This window comes from Callospermophilus lateralis, chromosome 2 (assembly GCF_048772815.1).
Source record: "Callospermophilus lateralis isolate mCalLat2 chromosome 2, mCalLat2.hap1, whole genome shotgun sequence".
Taxonomy (NCBI): Eukaryota; Metazoa; Chordata; class Mammalia; order Rodentia; family Sciuridae; genus Callospermophilus; species Callospermophilus lateralis.
The window spans coordinates 115,768,955-115,793,089 of NC_135306.1; the positions used below are offsets into that span (position 1 = coordinate 115,768,955).

Consider the following 24,135-nt stretch of genomic DNA (forward strand, 5'->3'; position numbering starts at 1 on the left):
TCAAAGGCATTCCTGTATATCAGCAACAAAACGTCTGAAACGGAAATGAGGAAACCACTCCATTCACAATATCCTCAAAGAAAATAAGATACTTGGGAATCAACCTAACAAAAGAGGTGAAAGATCTATATAATGAAAACTACAGAACTCTAAAGAGAGAGATAGAAGAAGATCTTAGAAGATGGAAAAATGTACCCTGTTCATGGATAGGCAGAACTAACATCATCAAAATGGCGATATTACCAAAAGTTCTCTACAGGTTTAATGCGATGCCAATCAAAATCCCAATGGCATTTCTTGTAGAAATAGATAAAGCAATCATGAAATTCATATGGAAAAACAAAAGACCCAGAATAGCAAAAGCAATTCTAAGAGGGAAGTGTGAATCTGGAGGTATAGCGATACCAGAGTTCAAACTATACTACAGAGCAATAGTAACAAAAACAGCGTGGTACTGGTACCAAAACAGGCAGGTGGACCAATGGTACAGAACAGAGGACACAGAAACCAATCCACAAAATTACAACTTTCTTATATTTGATAAAGGGGCTAAAAACATGCAATGGAGGAAGGATACCATCTTCAACAAATGGTGCTGGGAAAATTGGAAATCCATATGCAACAAAATGAAACTGAATCCCTTTCTCTCGCCATGCACAAAAGTTAACTCAAAATGGATCAAGGAGCTAGATATCAAATCAGAGACACTGCGTCTGATAGAAGAAAAAGTTGGCTACAATCTACATACTGTGGGGTCGGGCTCCAAATTCCTTAATAGGACGCCCATAGCCCAAGAGTTAATAACAAGAATAAACAAATGGGACTTACTTAAACTAAAAAGTTTTTTCTCAGCAAGAGAAACAATAAGAGAGGTAAATAGAGAGCCTACATCCTGGGAACAAATTTTTACCCCTCACACTTCAGATAGAGCCCTAATATCCAGAATATACAAAGAACTCAAAAAATTAAACAATAAGATAACAAATAACCCAATCAACAAATGGGCCAAGGACCTGAACAGACACTTCACAGAGGAGGACATACAACCAATCAACAAGTACATGAAAAAATGCTCAGCATCTCTAGCAGTCAGAGAAATGCAAATCAAAACTACCCTAAGATACCATCTCAGTCCAGTAAGATTGGCAGTCATTATGAAGTCAAACAACAATAAGTGTTGGCGAGGATGTGGGGAAAAGGGTACACTTGTACACTGCTGGTAGGACTGCAAATTGGTGAGGCCAATTTGGAAAGCAGTATGGAGATTCCTGGGAAAGCTGGGAATGGATCCACCATTTGACCCAGCTATAGCCCTTCTCGGACTATTCCCTGAGGATCTTAAAAGAGCGTACTATAGGGATACTGCCACATCAATGATCATAGCGGCACAATTCACAATAGCTAGACTGTGGAACCAACCTAGATGCCCTTCAATAGGTGAATGGATAAAAAAAATGTGGCATCTATACACAATGGAGTATTACACAGCACAAAAAATGACAAAATCATAGAATTTTCAGGGAAATGGATGCATTAGAGCAGATTATACTAAGCGAAGCTAGCCAATCCTTAAAAAACAAATGCCAAATGTCTTCTTTGATATAAAGAGAGCAACTAAGAACAGAACAGGGAAGAAGAGCATGAGGAAAAGATTAACATTAAACAAAGAGAAGTGGGTGGAGAGAAAGGGAAAGAGAAGGGAAAGCATATGGAAATGATAGGAGACCCTCAATGTTACACAAAATTACATATAAGAGGTTGTGAGGAGAAAGGGAGGGGGGAAACAAGGGAGAGAATTGAACAACAGCAGATGAGGTAGATAGGGAAGATGGGAGGGGAGGGGAGGGGGGATAGTAGGGGATAGGAAAGGTAGCAGAATACAACAGTCACTAATATGCCATTATGTAAAAATGTGAGTGTGTAACCAATGTGATTCTGCAATTTGTATTTGGGGTAAAAATGGGAGTTCATAACCCAATTGAGTCAAATGAATGAAAGATGATATATCATGAACTTTGTAATGTTTTGAACAACCAATAAAAAATTTTTTTTTTCTATTATAAATAAGGGTACATTACACTAAACTTAGCTTTTCGAATAATTATTTGGAAATATAATCTGTATTCATGGCAAGAAAAAAATTTAAAGGTTTTTAATAGCTATTGTCATATTATCTTTTCAAGAGTTTATTACGTAACTGTTTACTTCTTGGAAATTTTCCTTTTAAGTGGAACTATTTATGAAAGTGTCTATGTTCATATTTTTCTAAACTTTTGTACCTAATCTTACTTTAAAAATATACCAATATGGGGCTGGGGATGTGGCTCAAGCGGTAGCGCACTCGCCTGGCATGCGCGCGGCCCGGGTTCGATCCTCAGCACCACATACAAACAAAGATGTTGTGTCTGCCGAAAACTAAAATAAATAAATAAATATTAAAATTCTCTCTCTCAAAAAAAAAAAAAATATATACCAATAAGTTTGAAAACAAAAACAAAACAAAACAAAATTATTTTTTAGTCTTCGGCGGACACAACATCTTTGTTTATATGTGGTGCTGAGGATGGCCACACGCATGCCAGGTGAGCGCGCTACTGCTAGAGCCACATCCCAAGCCCAATTATCAGTATTTTTAAAAAAATTTTTTTAGTTATAGATGGACAAAATACCTTTATCTTATTATTTATTTCTATGTGGTGCTGAGGATCAAACCCAGTGCTGCATATGCACAGGGTAGTGCTCTATCACTAAGCTGCAAACTCAGCCCCCAGTATTTAAAAAAAAAATAAATATCAACTGCAAATCTAGAAAAGTTCTTTTCAAGAATTATGCAAACCCAACACATATGCATTACAGCTATTATACAAGCTAAGCAGTATGATTTATAAATGCGTATATAGTAACACACATGCACTAAAGACCACCTTCTACAAAGTTTAATAGTGTTGCTAAGTTAATAAATCTTTTAGGGCTGGGGATGTGGCTCAAGCGGTAACGTGCTCTCCTGGCATGCGCAGGATGCTGGGTTCGATTCTCAGCACCACATAAAAATAAAATAAAGATGTTGTGTCCACCGAAAAAAATTGAAAAATAAATATTAAAAAATTCTCTCTCTTCTCTCTCTTTAAAAAAAATTTTAAAAAAATAAATCTTTCAAAGCAGTGAAGAATTATGTAAACAGAGTTTCCAAAAGATAATAATTGCTTAAATTGTTAAGAGAACCCTGAGTCAGAACTTTTAATAGCTTCCTAAAATTATATCTATAATGTTTCTTACTTACCAAAAAAACCCTCAAATATTACATCCCAGTGACTTTGCTAGGCTAAAATATATGTCTGGCAAAGTTGACTTTAAGTGACAAGTTTTAATCAAGGGTTAGAAAATGAAAATTCTCTAGGATATTGACAGCAAGTTAAAATTAAAATGATATTCATTTTTTTTATCACCGATTGGCATACTGTAATAAAATACACAGACAAAAGTGTAACTGTTTAGTGGAGAAAAAGATTTTATAATTTATAGATTTGGAATTTCTGGAAGTTTTACCTTATTCAGTTCTTTCCGTACCAACAAAACTTCTCCCATATTTACATCAATAGAAAGGTAATAATGAGGTATGGTTTGTTTCGATTGCATTAACCGTTGTGCAATAACCTGAAACCAGAGATTCAAAAATCAATTATCTTGAGTTGAGAGGAGACCTTCCCTAATTCAGATCTATTTGCCTCTTCATTCTGCTTACCTCATAATGATAACCCCAAGCATTATCCAAATTGGAAGATATATACACAGTGATTTCTTTATCTCAAGTATTCAATTAACCAAACAAGTTTTCCTTAATCATCTAATATTCCCAAATAAAAAGGACTGTTAATGTTTTAAATTATGAATACAACAAAACAACTGGAGTAAATATGCTTCCAATAGCTCTGGATCCAGATTTTGGAAATGCTCTTACTCGACGAATGTTGCTTATTGGGATATCTGTGAAGACACCTGTAGGAATGGGTGCCACTCCTGGACTCGGCGGAGGCACAGCAGCTGCTGGAGCCTGTAGGTGGAAAGAAAAAGCTCTCAGTAACTATGGCTCAATCTAAGCATAAATACCTGGTACACTACCAGTGACTCTTTACAGATGGCAAAGTAAAAACTAAAAGTTTTGTAGAATAACTAGTTATATCCCCAGGAAGCAAAAGGGACTTGAATTAGATTTAAGAGATATTATTAATTGGTTTTACTTAGAATTCTGAAATCATGTTTTAAGTATCATTTTTCTTTGAGCCTAGTTTATGTCAAAGTAATATTATTTTTAAAAATTATCCTCAATAAAGCAATCAAAGCATTCTTAAGTTAAAAGGATTAAGAGATGAATATAAACAAACTACTCAATTTCCTGAACAATGTTATGGAAAAACAAGGCTAAATCTTTCATTTTAAAGAGAACATCCCGTGTGAAATATGATATATCAAGAACTATGTAATGTTTTGAACAACCAACAATAAAAAAATAAAATAAAATAAAATAAAAAAATTAAAAATAAATAAATAAATAAATAAAAGAGAGAACATCTGGGGCCGGGATTATGGCTCAACAGTAGAGCACATGCCTCACACGTGTAAGGCCCTGGGTTCAATCCTCAGCATCACATAAAAATGAATAAATAAAAAATAAAGGTATTGTGTCCAACTACAACTAAAAAAATATCAAATAAAGAGAACATTAAATAACTAAATAATTTTCCTCATTTTTCGCTGATTATCTTAACATCTTACCCAATAAAACAGAATTTGGACATATAGATTTAGTCCTTCTGTAGACTCATTAAACACATAAACTTAGACAACCAACTTGCAAATATGTTTTTAAAAATGGGCTGAGCTGGTCATGGTGGTACATGCCTATAATTGCAGCAACTCAGGAGGTTGAGGCAGGAGGACCACAGGCCAGCCTCAGCGACTTAGTGAGGCCATAGTCAACTTAGTAAGACCCTGTCTCAAAACTGAAAAAAAGGGCGGGGTATGTAGCTCAATGATAAAGAGCCCCGGGGTTCAATCCCCAGTATCAAAAAGAAAAAAAAAAAAAAAAAAAAGGCAAGTGCGGAGGGATGAATACCCAAATGCAAATTGTTAAGCCACTGATACTAGAAGAAAATGTAGTTTTGATTAAATTATTTCATTAATACTGTATGAAATGGTCTAACAGGCAGGACAAAACACTCTGCAGGGACAAACTGAAAAAAGTAGAGTCAAATATAACTCACAGGAGCAACTTTAGTAGGCACAAAAGAGTCAATGTCCTTCTTGATAATTCTGCCATCTGGTCCCGTCCCTAGAAGAAATGCATAAATATCACATATACGACAGCATGCCACTAGATCTCCAAGGAGATCAACATTGTCCTGAAGTGCAAGTTCCTAAGGGTTTGCTACCAAAAACACTCTATAGGGGTTGCAGTCTTACCCCTAGTCCTTCAAGTTCTCCCTTAAAATATCATCGTTTATTCATTATTCTTTTTATTTTTTATGTTTTTTCAGTACAGGGGATTTAATCCAGAGACAGATGCGAGGCAAGTATTACTCCAATGAGCTACATCCCCAGGAATTTTTATTTTATTTTGAGATAGGGTCTCACTAAGTTACCAAGCTGGCCTTGAACTTGTGATCTTCCTGCTTTAGCCTCCCCAAATAGCTGGGATTAGACATATGCCAAATTTCTCTTTTTTTTTTTTTCCTTCCATACTAGGGATTGAACCCAGGGGGCTCTTAGCCACTGAGCCACATTTCCAACCCTTTTACATTTTTTATTTTGAGCCAGGGCCTCGCCTAGTTGCTGAGGCTGGCTTAGAACTTGCAATCCTCCTGCCTCAGTCTCCCAAACCCCTGGGATTACAGGCATGTGCCACTGCACCTGGCCTATTTCTCTTTTAGATTTCCATCTAAATAAGCTGTGCTTTCTTTTTCATCTTCTTTTAACTTGGGAAATACTGGCAAAAAAAATAATGCTGAGCACAGTTTACACATCTGTAAGAAAAACTGTTCCCTACTTGTTAGCTAAATAAATAAAAAGAAAGAAAAAAATAACAGAAACAAAAAATTCTCAACCTGAAATAGAATCTCACTTTACTTCATAAAGAATTCTCTTTACAGGGTTGACAGATATGTGAGTAATTGTCTGGACAAACTGGGCTCGTCAAATTTTCACCCCCCAATAGCATGAATTTTAACTTTAATTATTTCATCTTGAGGACTATTCATTCCTTAGGGGGTCTCAGATATTCACAGCTTTCTCACAATAGCCAAAGCTACTGGTTAGAGACAAAGAATCGGGTACAATGCCACATATGAGGAAGGACCTCTCCAAGTACTCTCCATAGATTTAAGAGATTTAATATTATTTTTATTTAATTTCCCCCCTCCTCCAATCTGTAACAGCATACATTTAATGTTAGACCCAAGGACATAATCCTGACCTTTAATTTTGATAGATTCAGACTTTAGTTATTATATAAACTTATACTGGCCCACTTCTAGAAAAAATTTGGTCAAATTGATTCATCTTCCCCCATGGCAGACTTTTAAAAGGGCTCTCGTTATGTGCAGTTCTTCCCAATTCCTTTCCTTCAATATGAAAACTGAGTTGGCTAGGACTGTGTTTATCCTCACCAGGAGCTCTAGAACAGAGGTGTCAGCATCCCTATTAGATTATCTTCCTTTATAAAAGATAGAAACCATAACCTCCCCTTATAACCAAAGCTGAGCTAGACGCTGAGATGTGCAGCCCCACCAGGAAGGAAACCTGTAGCATCACCTGCCTTATTCCAAGCTTCAGCCACCTATGAGAACTTCCTAACCAATAGTAATTAACTGAAACCTTTTACCCTTCTTTGCCTCTCTGCCTAAGAAGACATAGCAGACACTCATGAAGCAAAATGACATAAAGGGAAGAACAGTGAACTAGCAGTAAAGTATGGAGGGTTCTTATCTAACATAAACTAGACAGATGACTATAGTTACATAGTCTCATCTAGTCCTCATTTTCACTTGTAGGTCAGAGATTATAATATCAACCCCCGTTCACAGGAAAGTTGTGAAGACAAAATGGGATAGTGATATAAAAAGTTCTATGCACCAAAGAAATATAAAATATTATATGGGCAGCCTTGAGTCTAATCAAACTCTGAACCAAGGTTTAGGGTTCAACATAGTTTTTCCCTAACTAATTATATTTTGGTCAAATTGCAAAACAATCTGTTGATTTACTCAACTTTTCCCTTAGTTTTTCCTTAATTGGGCTTATTTTTTTTCTTTCTCACATAATGCTGCTCAGAGTTGGGATGTGGATTAAGTATCCTTGCTACTCCTCCTAGCTAATTCTAAAACCTAAAATTCCTCAAAAACCTCAACCCTTTTTGAAGTTCATGTCATCTGGTTATACAGCCGATTCTTCTTCATGTCTGTCTCTCATCTACCAATTCATAACTATTCCCATTTACTCAGATTAATTGCATCTTAACACACTGTCCTCTTGGAAACCACAATCCACTCAAAACCCAGATTTCTATGTTACTCAGCTCCAACTTTTCCCTCCCACCCACAAGAACACCCCCAACCTCTAAGGTCAAATCCTAGACTATATTATTACTAGTACTTAAACTAGTACTAGTAATTCTAGATATCTCTGAATCTAGAATTCAAGCAACCATCTTGCTAATGCCATCACTGTGATATAATAAAAAATATATTTGATCTTTGTTCTAGGTTCCTGGAATGGACCTCCTGAAACCTTTGGAATTTCCTGAGTGGTAAGTGTCTTCTATTACTCATAACGAGCCCCATCATACCACACCAGAGTTTTTGCTAAGGAAGTGCCTTAGGTTGGGCTCTTAGATAGCTACTAGGATTGGGGCTAGTCAGCCAGAAAGACCAAACACATGATTGAGGGTAATTAACTTTCAATCCCCTTTCCCTTTTCTCTCCCCATCTCCTTCCTCCTCTGCTGCCCCACTTCCTGGGAGAGAAGGAAGATTGGAGATTGAGTTCAATGACAAAATGGCAAACGGTTTAGTCAATCATGTCTTTGTAATGACATGTCTATGAAAATAAACATTTTTCCTCCAGTACTGGGAACTGACAAAACGTCTACCACTGAAAATAAAAATTCTTTTAACAGTGATATTCAGAGAGCTTCCAGGTTAGTAAACATATCCATGTGCTGTGAGGATGGCATGCCAGAGAAGGCATGGAAGTTCTGTGTACCCCTCCCCACTATACCTTGCCCTATGCATCTCTTCCATTTGGCTGTTTCTGAGCTATATCCTTTATAACAAATCAATAGTAGTAAGTAGTGTTTACTTAAGTTCTGTGAGTTGTTCTAGCAAATCACCAAACCTGAGAAGAGGTTCTTGGGGATTCCTGATTACTAACTAATGATTGGGACATAAAGATGACACCCAGGCCTTGCAACTGAAAGTAACTGAAGTAAAGGGAGTCTTGCAGGACTGAGCCCTGTGGACTCATGCCAAATCTAGGTAGCTAATGTCAAAATTGGACTGAATTCCTGGACACCCAGCTGGCATCAGAGAATTGAAGGATATGGGGACACCAAGCATTTGGTGTCAGAAAACACACAATAACTGATACTGATACTATACTCTGAGCTCACTTAGCCCAGACCACACCCTTCCCCCAATGAAAAAATAATCATTTCTGCCTCATCAAGATACCACTCCACTGATTCCTTTACTCTCATTATCCATGACCTCCCTCTGGTCTTCACTTTCCTCCTAACCCAGTTTACATTCTATGGATTATTCTTATAATCCTCCTTTGCAAAACCCTAAGACTATTTATCTTTCTCAGTGTCAACACTGAGCAACTTAATGTTGCTATATAGAAATACCTGACAGAAACACAAACCTAAAACAGATACACAAAACTGCCCAGAAATGCAATCATTTCCTTTAAATTCACCTTTCTGATCTCTGAGGCTACTACTTTCTAATTGCTCTAACCACAAAATTTTCCTCACTCATTAACCAGCTAATATCTTCATTTCACATTTATTTATCAAACAGTAGTGACCAAAAAGGAACTCTTGTCATCTTTTACCACCAAACTGATAAAGCCATCCTATATTTTCTCTCCTATGAAAATAGATAAAAATGTTCTTAATTTCTATAAAGGCCAATTACATTCCTTCTTCTTTTTTTTTAATGTGGTGTTGGGGATCAAACCTAGTGCCTCACGCATACTAGACAAGTGCTCTACAACTGAACCACAGCCACAGCCCTTTCGAATTCCTTCTTAAGAACTTTGTTCCTTGTGAAACCATCCTGCTCATAATCCCCTTCTATATCATCCACTGATCCCTTTCTATTAGGCCACTGATTCTCAAGGAGAGCAATTTAGCTTCCCAGGGAATCCCTGATAATGTCTTAAGACATTTCTGTTTGTCCTAAGTAGAGATCGGTACTACCACCTTACTAGATTGAGGCCAAGAACATTACATCATATAATGTACAGGTCACAGCCCACACACAAAAAAAATTATCTGGTCAAAAAAATCAATAGTGCCACTACTGAGGAACTCCATACTAGATTCATTCTAACACTTATCTTCAAAAGCCCTCCCTACATATATTTTACTTTATTATTATTTAATTTTACTTTTTTTTTTTTTTCAGGATTGAGTGTAGAATCCAGGAATGCTTTTCCATTGAGCTACATCCCTAGCCCTTCTAATTTTTATTTTCAGATAGGGTCTTGTGAAGTTGCCCAGGCTGGCCTCAAACTTATGGTCCTCCTGCCTCAGCCTCCTAAACTGCTAAGATTACAGGCACTTGCCACCATGCCCAGCAAAAACCCTCTTAGGTCCACATCCATCTAAAGCTATCATTATTCCTATGCCTTTCTTCATAGCAAGCTTTTTTTTTTTTTTTTTTCCTTTTCAGTACCAGGGATTAAACTAAGGAGCACTTACTATCTCTAGCCGTTTTTTGTATTTTATTTAGAGACAGGGTCTCACTGAGTTGCTTAGGGCTTCACTAAGTTGCTGAGGCTGGCTTTAAACTCCTGATCCTCCTTTCTGAACCTCTTGAACCACTGGGATAGAAGGCGTGAGCCACCATGCCCAGCAACAGCTAGACTTCTTGAATGAGTTGTCCATATCCTCTCTCCATTTCACATCTACTTCTTGACTTATTCAGATAGGTTTCCACTCAATCATTCTTCTGAAATTACTGTTGTCCTCTATAAAATCCTTGATTGAGTTCTGTTGATTCCAGGTAAAAATTGTGTCTTAAAGTTGTTCATTTCTTTTTATTTTCACCACCCTTGTCTAAGCTACCATCATTAGCTCCAGCCATCTTAACAGATAACTTGGCTTTCATTTAATCCATTTCCTCAAAGCAACCAAAATATTCTCTTAAAAAACATAAATCATTTTATTTCACTTCCTTGCTTATGTCTTTCAATGACTTCCTATTATACTTTAAATGAAATTTCAATTCTTGATCAAGATCTATAAGGTTCATAATAATCTCATCTCTGTGCTTCTTCCCCAACTTATTCATCTTCTACCACTAGACCAGACCCACTGCTCCCCATGTTCCATTACATTCTTCAAACATGTCAAACTCTTTTCCATTTTAGATTGTATACTTCTGGTCTCCCTGCCCCAAATGATCTTTCCTCTGTACTTCACATGCTTGGCCCAAAGCTGACTCCTCATCTTTCAATCAGATCAAATGTCACTTCATCCAAAAGATTTTCTCTAACCACCATGTCTAAAAGTAGTCATGACCATTCATATATTTATCCTGTCACTAGTGTATCACTCAGCTTATTTCTTTCTTAACACTGAAATCATCATTTAATAAAATACATTACTGTAATAGCTAATACCTAAATATTCTTTCTCTGCACATGCATTTATTTACTCATGTAATCCTCACAACAAATCAGGTATTATTTTTATACACAAACAAAGAGAATGAGACACAAAGTTCACATGATGGCTAGTACTAAAATAGCTAACATTTAAACTCAAGCAATCAAGCTCCAGAGCCCACACTTCATGCACATAATTTGATCATTCTCATTCTCCAGAACCTTCCCTTTCCCTCTTCTCCTCCCTCCCTCTGATCAGAGCCCACTCTTAATTACTAAGCTATATATCTCCTTTTTTTTCACTTTTTTTTTTTTTTTTGGTACCAGGGATTGAACCCAGGGCTACTTAAGCACTAAGAAACATCTCCAGCCCTTTTTATTTTTTGAGTCAAGGTCTTACTAAGTTGCTTAGGGCCTCCTAAATTGCTGAGGCTGGCTTTGTACTTGTGATCCTCCTGCCTAAGCCTCCCAAGCTGCTGGGATAATAGGCAAGTGCCACTGCACCCAGCTTATTTCTTTATTGTTGACCATGCAGGCAAATGAAACTGAAATCTTATGAACAAAGATATGATGTATATAGAACTTGGTGAATATTTGCTTAAATAATAATAAATGAATAACCTAACTGCCTGCATAGTAAAAATAATGGGATTTTCTCTTCTTATCTCATTAGTTAGTGTTGCCAACTATCTAATGAAGGTCTTTCTTGTTTAAATTTTTCAGATATAAATAATAATCTAGTCCCTCTTCTGTCTTCAAAATTTATTCCCACTCACACTGCTATCTTGACTCTAATCATATATATGAAAGGAATGGCAACATACAAGTGAAATAGCATAAGACGAACAAAAAAAAAAAAAAAAAAAAAAGAGTCTGCCAATATTATAAGAATCCCGTGAAGTCCAAACAATTTATAACCTTCTATCCTTGTATCTTGGGATTGGCTTGACTTTTAACTACAAAATAGTAGTTTGCAGGCAGATAATAACCATCACTGAGTGCCCATAGCTGGGCAACTGGGGAACCAGCCATATTTTTCCTTAGTAATTATGGCAGCATAAGGTGGTGGGAAAAAAACAGACTTTAGAGATATAACAAATCCAGATTCAAATTGCAACTTCATTATGTTACAAATAGGAATACTCCTTAAGATTCTGTTCTTACCCAAAAAAAATGGTTAATTCTTACCTTAGAAACTGTTGTTCAAATTAAATGTGGTACATTAAATGACCAACACATAGCATTAGCCATCAAACCAGGTTCCAAGAATACTAATTCCCCTCCTTTTCCAAGTAAGTATTTAAATCACTTTATATTAAACTAGCTTAAGTTTATCCAAGAATACAAGAATTTATGTGCTAGGTAATAGAAACAATATGAATGACAACAAATACATACTGAGTACTTACATGCTAGATACTTTTCTAAGCACTTCACCTTTATAACACATTTAATTCTCATCATTCTCTATATACATTACTGTCTTAAATTCATCTAAAGACATAGATAAGCTAAGTAGTCATTCACCTAAAGATGAAAACATAGAAAACAATAAAAAGCTAAGATTCCAAACCCAAGTGATTTATCACTGTGCTACATCCCCAGCCATTTTTGTTTTTTATTTTGAGACAGGGTCTTGCTAAATTGCTTAGGGTCTTGCTGAGTTGCTGGGGCTAGCCTTGCCTTAGCCTCCTGAGTCACTGGGATTACAGGCATGCACCACCCCACAGCTGGCTAAGCTGTATGTTTACTTTGGGGAAAAAAAGATGAATAAAGCTTTTTCCCTTGCCCTTAGGGAGCTTTAGTTCAGTTTTATACGAATTTTATTATTTTAAGTCATTTAAAATCACCCCTACTTCATGTTTTGTTTTGTTACATTCAGTAAACCTAGCACTAATAAAAATATCTTATTACAAAACCAGGTCCTAAAACCCAACTTTGCTAAGCAAGAATGTGTATTTTCACCAACAATTAAGCAGTTCCCATGAAGGTAGGGCAATTTTTAAAAGGTATCTAAATTCCTCAGGAAGATCCTAAGAAGACTAAATAAAACATAATAATGTTTCCCTACTCTGTGGAGACAATAAAGGGATATTTTCCTCCCTCATCATCCTATTATTCTACCTAAGACAATTATATACAGTTGTACACACTGGTTTCAAAGAGGAAATTCAACTATATTTTAACTTTACAACTCCATGCCATAGACAGAGACTTACCTTTTACTTGTGTAAGGTCAATTCCTTTTTCTGTTGCCAACTTCTTTGCAAGAGGGCTAACAAATACCCTTCCCTTTGGTCCAGCAGGAGCAGCTGGAAAGGTGGCTGAGGGTGTAGGAGCTAAAGGTGCAGGAGTCGGAGGAACAGGGGCCACCTTTGAAAAAAGTTTCAAATTATTAATCCATCACGCAAAGATTGGTCTGAAAGATTTAAGTGTATATTTTATGAATAAATTAAAAAGTATTTTAATTAAATAACATGCATCCTTTTCCCCAAAGATCTTCTTTCTGCTTAACCAACACAGTGTAACAATAGGAACAGCAAAAACAATCCTTTATGACAAAGACAGAACAAAGTCAAGTTATCTTAGGAAAACATGGAGAGGTATTGAATTTAATACTGCTGACCAGTATATAATATCCTTACAGCCTCTCTTCACTTCAATCACTTGCCATTTCTTTATACTGATTAAGTACATCACCAACATAGCTTTTGTCTTTATTTAATCAAATTTCAAAATACAAAATTATGCTAGAATGTTCCAAGTTGAAAAGCATCTTAAAAAAATAAACTAACACTGCTACTTTCTAGCTCCCTGTGAATGAAGGACACTCAGAAATCAAATTTTCTCCTATAATAATGTGCACCTAGTCTGAACTCACATGATTTTAGCATCTGTAGAAGCTTCATTGTGTTATCTATCTATGCTTGGAGTTCACACAAGTTCATGTTATAGATGTATACTGTACAATACATTGTATATGGTAATATACCAAATTCTATGCAAAATAAGTATGCTTGTCAAGCTTCCAGTGTATTACAAATATATACTTGACCTACTATAAAATGTAAATACCTAAAAGGATAAGAAATGTCAGGCATCATATAGTAAATGTGACTATGTCACCTCCACATTTTTCTCAGCAGGACTCAAGACAGCAGTGGGGAAAAAGCTAGAAGGCTCAAACTACTGACATTAAAAGCATGGCACAGTGCCAACTAACCCTACAAATGTTAACCAACTATCCCCTTCCCTATTCATTTAATCTTGGAGCTCAAAGGAACCTAGGACATCATCTAATCACATCCCTTTAATTTATTCTTTAACAGGATAATTGTTCCCTTGATTCTGGAGCCATACCTACCGGAGGTGGGGTAGGTGGTGGTGCTTGTGGTTTTAAATCAGTTACTTCAGTTGGCCTATAATCAGCAAATGCTGCTATATCTGACTCTTTTTCTACGATGATACAAAGTGGGGTTCCCAGAGGGACATCTCTTGTGCCTTCAGGAACCAGGATTTTTGCCAGATAACCTTCTTCCTGTACTTCAAAACCTTAAATAGAAAGAAAAAAATTATGGTAATTAAAAGACTCTACTATAAATACAAACTCAGTAGAGTTTTAAGTACAGGCTTTTTTCATTCTAACTAGTTACATAGCCTTTTTATAAGCTATTTAACCTGGACCTCAGTTTCTTTATAAAATGGGCAAAATTATACTACAGTCATCATTGGATTTAACCATTTATAGATCAAAATTTTATACTGTTCCTGAGTTAAGTCTATAATAATTGCATCTATACTGAAGATGTATATAGACTTTTTTCTCGTCATTATTCCCTAAACAATATAGTGTAACAACTACTTACTTAGTTTTTACTGTATTAGGTATTAGAAGTAACCTAGAAATGAGTTAAAGTATATAGGAGGGGTCAGGGAATAGCTCAGGAGCAGAGGTCTTGCCTAGTATGCACAAGTCCCTAGGTTCAATCCCCAGCACATCAAAAAGAAAAAACAAAAACCAAATATATGGCAAATATGAAGGAATGCATACAAATTCTATGCAAATATTATGCCATTTTATATAAGAGACTTAATTATCTGCAGATTGGAGGGGGAGGCAATTCCCCGCCCCCGTCTAGATACCAAGGGATGACTATACCTACCTCAGGTATTTTAATGAATTTAAATGAATATTTCTTAAGAACTTAGAAACAATACCTGGTACAAATACAGCTGACCCTCCAAATCCACAGGACTAAAATCATTTGAAAAAAATAATGCATCTGAGCTTAACATGTACAGATTTTTATTCTGGAACCAATTCCCTGTGGATTCTGAGGAGCAACTGTATCTGCTAAATAAAACTATCAGAGATTAGAGAAAATGATTAGTTCTCAAAGTTATTAAAAATATCTCCAAGGGCAGATCCCATGCAGACTTACAAGACTTCAAGATAGTGTCAGCTGTACAGATAAAAATCACAGCCACATGGACGTCAAATTAAAAAACATCCCAGATGAACAATGTTGAAGGTCAATTCTAAAAGTTTCCTTGGGGCTTTTCAAAGAGCTTATATTTAGTGTTATACTAAATATTTCAATGTGAAGAAATGCAACATTACTGGAATGTCTACGGTGTTGACAACTTATATTTTATTCAGCTACTGCTTTTCTTATAAGGAACTAAAAATTAGAGTTGCAAAAGTAAAACTAAAAGAAGCCACTGGAGAAGATAAATAAGTTTTGACTCCTAGATAAATAACCATCTTCCCCCAAAAAACACCCATTTATGGAGAACTACAATTTACAAAAGAAAAAGAACTGTTCTGGTAGAGTAGGGGAGGGAAATGGGGCATTGTAGGGTCCTACTCTTTAATTCTCCTTTGCCAAGATGCCAGTGATTAACGATGGGGTTTAAGAGAATACAATCTGCCAAGTACTATTGCAGAAGATGCCTAGGATCTTCTACTACATCTCTGTAGAATGGACAGGCACGCTTTATTGACGACTATGGAGAAAAGGGCAAAAAATTCATAATACCTACAAATATCCTAAATATTATCACAAATATAAGATTATCTATATGCATTTTATTTCTGAGCATAAAAACAAATCAAAAAAGGGGGGAAACATGGAAATGTAATATTGGAACAGATTAATATGCATGTCATTTTCAAACTATGAAAACAATCTAAACCCTGGTTTTCAGCTTTCCCTCGAAGCCATCTTAAATTTTTTTATATTTTCCTGCCTTGGGAGTGATTTTCTCCTCTTCTGCTTTTTTGCCCAGTTTAGATAATGGCAGTTATGATATAGCTTTTCAGTAACATAAAATAAGGCTAAGAAGCAAACTCTGGCCTAAGAATAATCTGAGTTGACACTCTTCTTGATTCAATGAATGTGATATGTACCTGACAAATTTGACCATATACATGTTTGTTATAAAACTTTTGTCCCAGGAAATGAATCCTAAAAATTGTAAAATTTTCACATCATCATTCACTTGTGACAAGAAAGAATGACAATCCTCTTGCTCACTGGAAAACTTAGTGCCTCAACCATTAAGAGCTGAAGAAATCTCACCTATAGTGGCCTTGTCAGTCTCTATTTCTGCCAATAAGTCTCCTTCACTTAGCTTCTCACCCACTTTTTTTTCCCATCTCTGAACTGTACCCATTGTCATTGTAGGAGAAAGGGCAGGAAGAAGTACCTGTAGAAGTAAATACATAATACTGCTCAATATTAAGAAGCATTGGACACAAAGCACTCAGGCAACCTTATACAGTTTCAGGGAGTGATAGTGACTTTGAGAGTCTAAACAGTCATCACATCGAAAGCTCAGTGCCTCAAGAGCTTTCCACCAGTTAAATACTCCTTCAGATCATCTCAAGCTTTAAAGTGTACCAGCCATATGCAGACACACCATCCAAAGTTCAAAGTAACAGGTAGACGGGAAGAATTTTTTTCCAGATAGTCAATTTCCCCAATAAATATCTAATCATAGAGCATCTTTTCATCTTTCTATAACATTTAGGTTAAGATAGAATTTTGGAGGGGTTAAGATTGTGGCTCAGAGGTAGAGCACTTGCCTAGCATGCGTGAGGTTCTGGGTCCTATTTTCAGCACCACATAAAAATAAAATAAATGTATTGTGTCCACTTACAACTAAAAAATAAATAAATAAATAAATAAAAGATAGAATTTTTTTTGCCAGGTATAGTGGTGCAAGCCTGAAATCACAGGCACTCAGGAGACTGAGTAAGAGGATCACAAGTTCCAGGCCAGCCTGGGCAACTTAGTGAGATCCTGTCTCAAAATAAAAGATAAAAAGGACTGGAGATGCAGTCATTGGTAAAGCATTTGCACAGTATTTACAAGGATCTGCACCACACACACAAAAAAAGATTGAAGTTTTTTTTTTTTTTTTTTACAAACTGATCTGGTCCAAACTCCCCTGCTAAAATTTTACTGTGCTCCATACATCTTTTCACCCAAAGGAAACCACATTTGTCCCAAACTTCCTAGACATAAGATTTACAAAACCAGTAAGAACTATTCTTTGGAGACTATAGTTAATAAAAATGTACAATTGATTCAATTTCACCATTCACAATGTAAACATATTTCAAAACATTATAATTATAAATTCAAAGAATTTATGTCCATTTAAATTAATTCTTTAAACTAAAAATTTTTTTAAACTGTAGGTCTTTTTTGGGGGGGGTTTTCTTTGTGGGAGGGTGCTAGGGATTAAACAAGGGCTTCATGAATGCTAAACAGTGCTCTACTGCTGAGCTACACTCCCAGTTCCTCAAAAACTGTTCTTATAATAGTCGTTTCCACACCATCAAAATGGAAACATCTGAATTAAAAATTAACAATACCTCTGGTTGGTCTTGAGTTGGAAGGAGGCACAAAAATTAAAGAACCTGGCAGGGGGCTGGGGTTATGGCTCAGCAATGGAGAGCTTGCCTAGCACAGGTGAGGTCTTGGGTTCCATTCTCAGCGCCACATAAAATAATTAATTAATTAATTAACAATATTGTATCCAACTACAACTAAAAAATATATATATATTTTTTTAAAAAAGAACCTGGCAGTTATTAACCATCTCTGGTCACTTTGGGGAAAAACACTGCAGAGGATATTGTTTGGCATCCTGGACTGGCTGTTGCAAATTATGGGTTAGAGTTCTCTTTATGTGTATATTACTCCTTATATATATTTTATTTGTTTTTAATGTGTTGCTGTAGAATGAACCCAGGGCCTTGTGCATGCTAAACACATGCTTTACCACCAAGCTACATCTGTAGCCCCTTTGCCATTTGAGTTGGTATACAGTCAATCTCCCAAAAATCATATAAGAGCACATAGCAGAATATCTTCAGATTTGGCAAAGGATTCTTACATTTGACACCAAAATACAAGCAAGCAAAGAAAAATTTAGATAATATGCATTTCATCAAAATAAAAATGGTCTTGGATCTTTGCACCTTTAGTGGACCTTCTGTAAATATTAATTAAAAATTGGTTTCTTATTTTTAGAGTTTGCGTGCACACTGAACGTGGATGGTTATTCAGTCCATCAGTTATAATGGACTTCATCTGCTTTCTTCTTAGGCTTTTGTATCTAATTAGCAATACTGAATAGTCTGATGTTGAGGGGAAAGTAATTTCAATCAAAGATGTCTCCAGAAGGGGGGAAAAAAGTAAAACAAGACTGAAAATTCTTTAAAAATGCTTTGTTTGTTCAAAATTTGCCATCTTCATCTGTTTCTTAAAAATGACTGGAGATGGGCTTGGTGGTGCATGCCTGTAATTCCAGTGGCTCAGGAAGTTGAAGCAGGAGGATCAGAGTCATCCTCGAACTGAGACCCTGTCGCTAATATAAATGTGGCTCAGGGGTTAAGCACCCCTGGGTTCAGTCAAAAAAACCAAAAGCCAATAATCTTAATAATTAAGGCACAACCCAACATTTATACATTTGCATACAAAGCCGCAGACATAAAATGGAGAGAAATGAGGTCTTATGTAACGAGACAGAATCTGTTGAACAGGATGAAATAACAGTGTGAATTGTAAGACCAGGTAAAATTTCATCATAAGTGATTGCTACTAATAGTCCTTGAAGAGGAACATTATTTCCAATGAAGAAAATGACTCTTAAACAAAATTTTCAAGAAAAAATAAGTTAAAGCAAGTTCAGATATTAATCCTTCAGAAAAAGGATAACTAGTTTTTTATCCAATTTCAACATTAAAAATATACAAATATACACAGGACTACTCTAATATAAACTGATTTAATTTCTTAGAAAGTGACTTAGTACAATCAACAGTGACTGCATTTATAGCTTTCAGTTTTGTTGCAATGCTATTCTATGTGTTTACTGCACACTTACTCTTTATTGTCATTTATGAATACTACAGAAGTACTTCACCTATTCTGCAAAAGTAGACCAACACATGTCAAAGGAAAACACTCTTAGGCAGGAGTTCAAGGACACCAAGGTGGCAGAGGCAGGGTATAAAAGAAGGATGCGCTGGAGGACAACACAGGGAGGTGAGTTATGTCTCTGTTGACATTACCATGCCAACTCCTGCCATGGGTTCAGTATTTTAAAATAACCAATGGAGTAAACTGAGCAGTATTCTAATTAGGTTTTCTAAAATAACTAACGGAGAAAATTGAAAATATTCTAAACCAGGTCTCATAAGGTGACCAGCAAGATCTTCCATCAGGTCCATATAGGGAAGAAAATGCCTCACAGCTCATCTGCTGTCTTCTTAGACTTTTAAATAAAACACTAATTTCCAGACATTGCGGCCCTGAAGCTCTCTCTTACTAGGCTCACTCTGCTCTACCTTACAGAGTGCTACTTCCATCTTCACCTTCAATAAATCTATACTTCACCTGTTACTTGTGTGTCTTGCTCAATTCTTTGTTTGGGACACCAAGGACCTGGAACCCAACTGGACACCCTGACAATAACAACACCAACTGAGGACTTTCAACAGATGGCACTCCATTTGTACAGGGAGTAAACATAAGTAAAATCACCTTCAAAATCTGGAACATAATGTTTTATGGATTTTTGGCGGGGGGAGTACCAAGGATTGAACTCAGGGGAATTCAACCACTGAACCACATCCCCAGCCCTATTTTTTATTTTATTTAGAGACAGGGTCTCACTAAATTGCTTAGTGCCTCACTGTCGCTGAGGTTGGGTTTGAACTTGAGAGCCTCCTGCCTCAGCTCCCTGAGCCATTGGGATTACAAGCATGCACCTTGACACTCAGCTCTTTTTGTGTTTTTTTTTCCCCCCTTAGGGCTTTATGGTTATACATAGTAGCTGGGTTTATCCCAACAAACACACACATTCATGGAAATCTATTTCAATTCATGAGCCCCCGATTTCCCTCCTGTCCTTCCCACCCTGCTCCCCTTTTCCTCTGCTAGTCCACTAGACTTCCTTTTAATCATCTATTAACTTGTATTTGATTGGTTCCTTATGTAATTTTATTCTTCCCTCCCCCTTTCCTTTATTTTACTCTAGCTTCCACATATGAGAAAAAAACATTCAACCTTTGAGTTACTGAGTTTGACTAATTTCACTCAGAATGATAATCTCCATTTCCACCCATTTACTGGCAAATGCCATAATTTCATTCTTTTTATTGATTGAGTTGAATGATTGTGCATGTGTGCGTGTGTGTGTGTGTGTGTGTGTATATATATATATATATATCACAATTAAAAAAATTTTTTGTAGTTGTAGATAGACAGCATGCCTTCATTTTATTTGTTTACTTTTATATGGTGCTAAGGATCAAACCCATTGTTTCACATGTGCCAGGCAAGTGCTCTGCCACTGAGCTACAACCCCAGGCATATATCACAATTTCTTAATCCATTCATCTATCGACAGGCTTCTGGTTTGATTCCAAAATTTAGTTATTGTGAATAAACACTGATGCTATAAACACTGATGTGGCTATGTCACTGTAGTTTGCCAATTTTAGGTCTTTTGGGAAAATACTCTGGAATGGGATATCGGGGTCATATGGTGGTTCCATCCCTAGTTTTAGAGGAATCTCCACACTGCTTTCTAGAGTAGCTGTACTAGTCCACAGCCCCACCGACAATGTATAATTGTGGAACATAATGTTCTTGAGTAAGAATTGCCAAGCATTATACTGTGTAATACACCGAGGCTGAGTGGAGAAAGGTTAAAAGAATTGTCTAAGTTACATACCTGGAAATAACAACTAAGATCAAAGGTTATCAATTTTCATGGTTAAATCTCCTATACTCACAAATGACAAAACCTAACCACATTTAATGCCAGTTTCCAGTATATGATAGCCATCTATGAAAAATGTATAGATATTAAATCATTTAGAGCAAATACTCAGCTGAGCCTCACCTGCATATGGGTGGGATATGAACTACCAGGAGCCTGAGCAGAAGGCGTGGATGGAGATGCAGCAGCAGTAGCAGCAGCTGGAGTTGGTGCTGAGGCTGCTTGTGGGGTAGGAGCTGCTGAGGAATCCAAAGTATAATTTTTAAAGGCTTCAATATCTTCAGGTCTAAGGAAAAGAAAGAATGTGTAAATATAAAGGAGTTATAAAGTAAATTCAGCTTCCACAGAAGTCTTCAAAAGTCTCTACTAGGGGCTGAGGATATATATATAGCTCAGCTGGTAGAGTGCTTACCTCACTTGCACAAGGCCCTGGGTTCAATCCCCAGCACCACACACACACACACACACACACACACAAAGCCTTTACTTATTTCTCAACTCTTAGTTAAAATATTCTGAGAAGCACTGAACTTTCACAATTGTGAGGGTTCCACTTACTTTCCAACTGTGATACAAATAATGGCTCCAACTGGAACATCTCTAGTACCTTCAGCAACAAGGATCTTTGCCATGTAACACTCCTCCATGCTCTCAAATCCAACAGTGGCTTTATCAGTTTCAACCTTTTAACACAAAGCAGAAACTTAAGATTTGTACTGCCAGTACCCAGAACTGTCTAGAATTATACAGTTCAACAGTCATATGACAATAAAGCCATTATCATGGACTTGAAAGAAAGAATTCTTTTAAAATACATTGAGTAAAGAAAGAGCTGTTTGGGCCAGGGCGGTGGTGCACACCTGTAATCCCAGCAGCTCTGAGGCAGGAGAATCTTGAGTTCAAAGCCAGCTTCAATAACTTAGCAAAGGCCTGAGCAACTCAGTGAAATTCTGTCTCTAAATAAAATACATAAAAAGGCTGGGGATGTGGCTCAGTGGTTAAGTGCCTCTGAGTTCAATCCCGGTATACCAAAAAAGAAAAAAAAAAAAAAAAAAAGATCAGTTTAGCCAGCTGCTGACCGACCACTTATTTAACCAATTCTAATATCACGTTGTGGGGGAAAAAAAAAAATCTGTTTCTTAAGCAAAGGATATATTATGCATCCATAAAGCTACAAAGCTGTTCAGCATATCCAGCCCCTTCGAACTCATCTCCATATTTTAAAACTTACTTCTGCAATTAGATCTCCCTCATTGATTTTTTCTCCTTCTTTTTTCTCCCAACGGGCAATTGTGCCTGCCTGCATTGTGGGGGAAAGAGAAGGCAACGGAACCTGGAAGAGAAAAAGGAAAAGCATTAAATCAACAAGAGCTGCTTAATTCTCAGTCTCCTTTAAGGTTCCACTCAATTCAATTTCATGCAAAAAGTTTACTGAGTCCCATTACACACTGGGTCCTGGAGATAGAAAGGGAGTTCTTGCCTACCAGAAGTTTATTATTTCCAGTGGCAGGCTTCCTCCCCCACAGTCTAGTGGGTCTGACAAAGCCCTAACCTCAGCAGATGTTTAACACACAGCCCCAGGCTTGGAACTCTCCTTTGAATGGAACAGACCTTAAGAAGGGAGTTCAAGAGCTGCAGCAAAGCTAGGTATTGGACAAGGCGCGATGACAGATACTGGGGAGGAGTTGGAAGATCACTGGGGCCTCTGGAGGTTCCCAAGGCCAAGAAGAATGCCCTGAAGGGCAACCGGGTCCCAGGTTGAGAGCTTACCTTCTGATGCGGGGGGAGACTATAACTGCGGCGGCTAGACGAGCCCAGAAGTTGCAACAGTAAGCGGTTCCGCGGAGTGGCGCCAGAGTTGGGGCTCCAGCCGCCCAATGCCCGGACCCCGCCATACCTTGTGGTTGTGCTGTTGCAACGAGCGGGGCCAGACCGCCGGCTCACACACTGAGCTGCAGATCCCTCCCGCGAGGCCGTCCATCGAGCTCCGAGTCCCGTCCTTGGGGCTGCATTCTGGGCCCGTCGCGCACAGACGCGCCACATAATGCCACTGATCCCCCCCACGCCCCAAAACCTATACGGTCTCCGGAGTGACCTCTCCTAGAGCAGCGCGGCTTTGCCGTCAGCCACTCTGCGCAGCCGCACGTTGTCGTAAAACCGGTTCGGAGAATTCACACCGCCCCTCCGCAGTCCAGTAGTGCGCCCCACCAACGCTCTTCCTCCGCAGGGACCTGGTTTGGGAGGCTCTAGGTGGGTGAGGCGGCTAGGTCTGGGGGGCTCTAGGCGGGTGAGGCGGCTACTTAGGACCCACCCGAATAGGCGTGTTTCAGCGAAGCTACCGCAAGCGCCAAATTTGGGAGGCCAAAGAATGGGAGAAGGGAAGAAGGTGGCGGAGTTCTAAGAGAGGCATCCCAGAAGATAGAAAGGACCACAGTCGTTGTGGGGTCGGGGCCTAAAAAGGCAGAGAGAGCCTGGCTAATAGTGGCGTTGTGGGAGATGCTGGGGGGAGGGGGTGGCCTTGTTTTGACGAGGAGCTGGGTACGCGCCCGAAGAGTGGCCGGGCGATCGATGGGAGCCTTAGATCAGGGGGCAGCGGCTTGGAGTGTCGCTTCACGGGAATAAGGTGCCAGGAACCGCCTGCGGGGCTGTCCAAGGGTTCGGGAGATGTGCCCTTGGTTTCTGCAAGGCCCAAAGTGACCCGGTTTGGGGCCTCTCCCTGTGCGGGCTGTACTAGGTTACAAAGATTTAATTTCAGGTTTGTAGCGCCTCCGAACACGGCAGTACCAGGTTTTCCAGCCAGGTGGTGTGATGGGCAGCCAGGCGGAAGGCACATTCCCACAGTCAAATGTACTCTAGTAGGATTAAACCTACTTCCTGTAGGAAGAAAAGTTTGCAAAACAGATTTGTGTTACCTCCTAATCACCACAGAATTCCTTTAAATAGCCAA

The 24,135-nt window shown here is 37.9% G+C and overlaps 1 protein-coding gene across 1 annotated transcript in view; it reads right to left on the bottom strand.

Moving 5' to 3' along the window:
- Nucleotides 1-23,324, bottom strand: part of Dlat (dihydrolipoamide S-acetyltransferase) — a 39,832-nt gene extending 16,508 nt beyond the window's left edge. Inside the window, exons 1-10 of the mRNA XM_076846405.2 lie at nt 22,959-23,324; nt 22,420-22,521; nt 21,747-21,871; nt 21,312-21,474; nt 16,469-16,595; nt 14,251-14,438; nt 13,106-13,259; nt 5,262-5,329; nt 3,959-4,051; nt 3,547-3,654 (exon numbers count right to left, since the gene is read on the bottom strand). Coding sequence (XP_076702520.1) covers nt 3,547-3,654; nt 3,959-4,051; nt 5,262-5,329; nt 13,106-13,259; nt 14,251-14,438; nt 16,469-16,595; nt 21,312-21,474; nt 21,747-21,871; nt 22,420-22,521; nt 22,959-23,231 — 1,401 coding nt within the window. The 5' untranslated portion in view covers nt 23,232-23,324. The remainder of the gene's footprint in view (nt 1-3,546; nt 3,655-3,958; nt 4,052-5,261; nt 5,330-13,105; nt 13,260-14,250; nt 14,439-16,468; nt 16,596-21,311; nt 21,475-21,746; nt 21,872-22,419; nt 22,522-22,958) is intronic.
- Nucleotides 23,325-24,135: the final 811 nt, after the last annotated feature.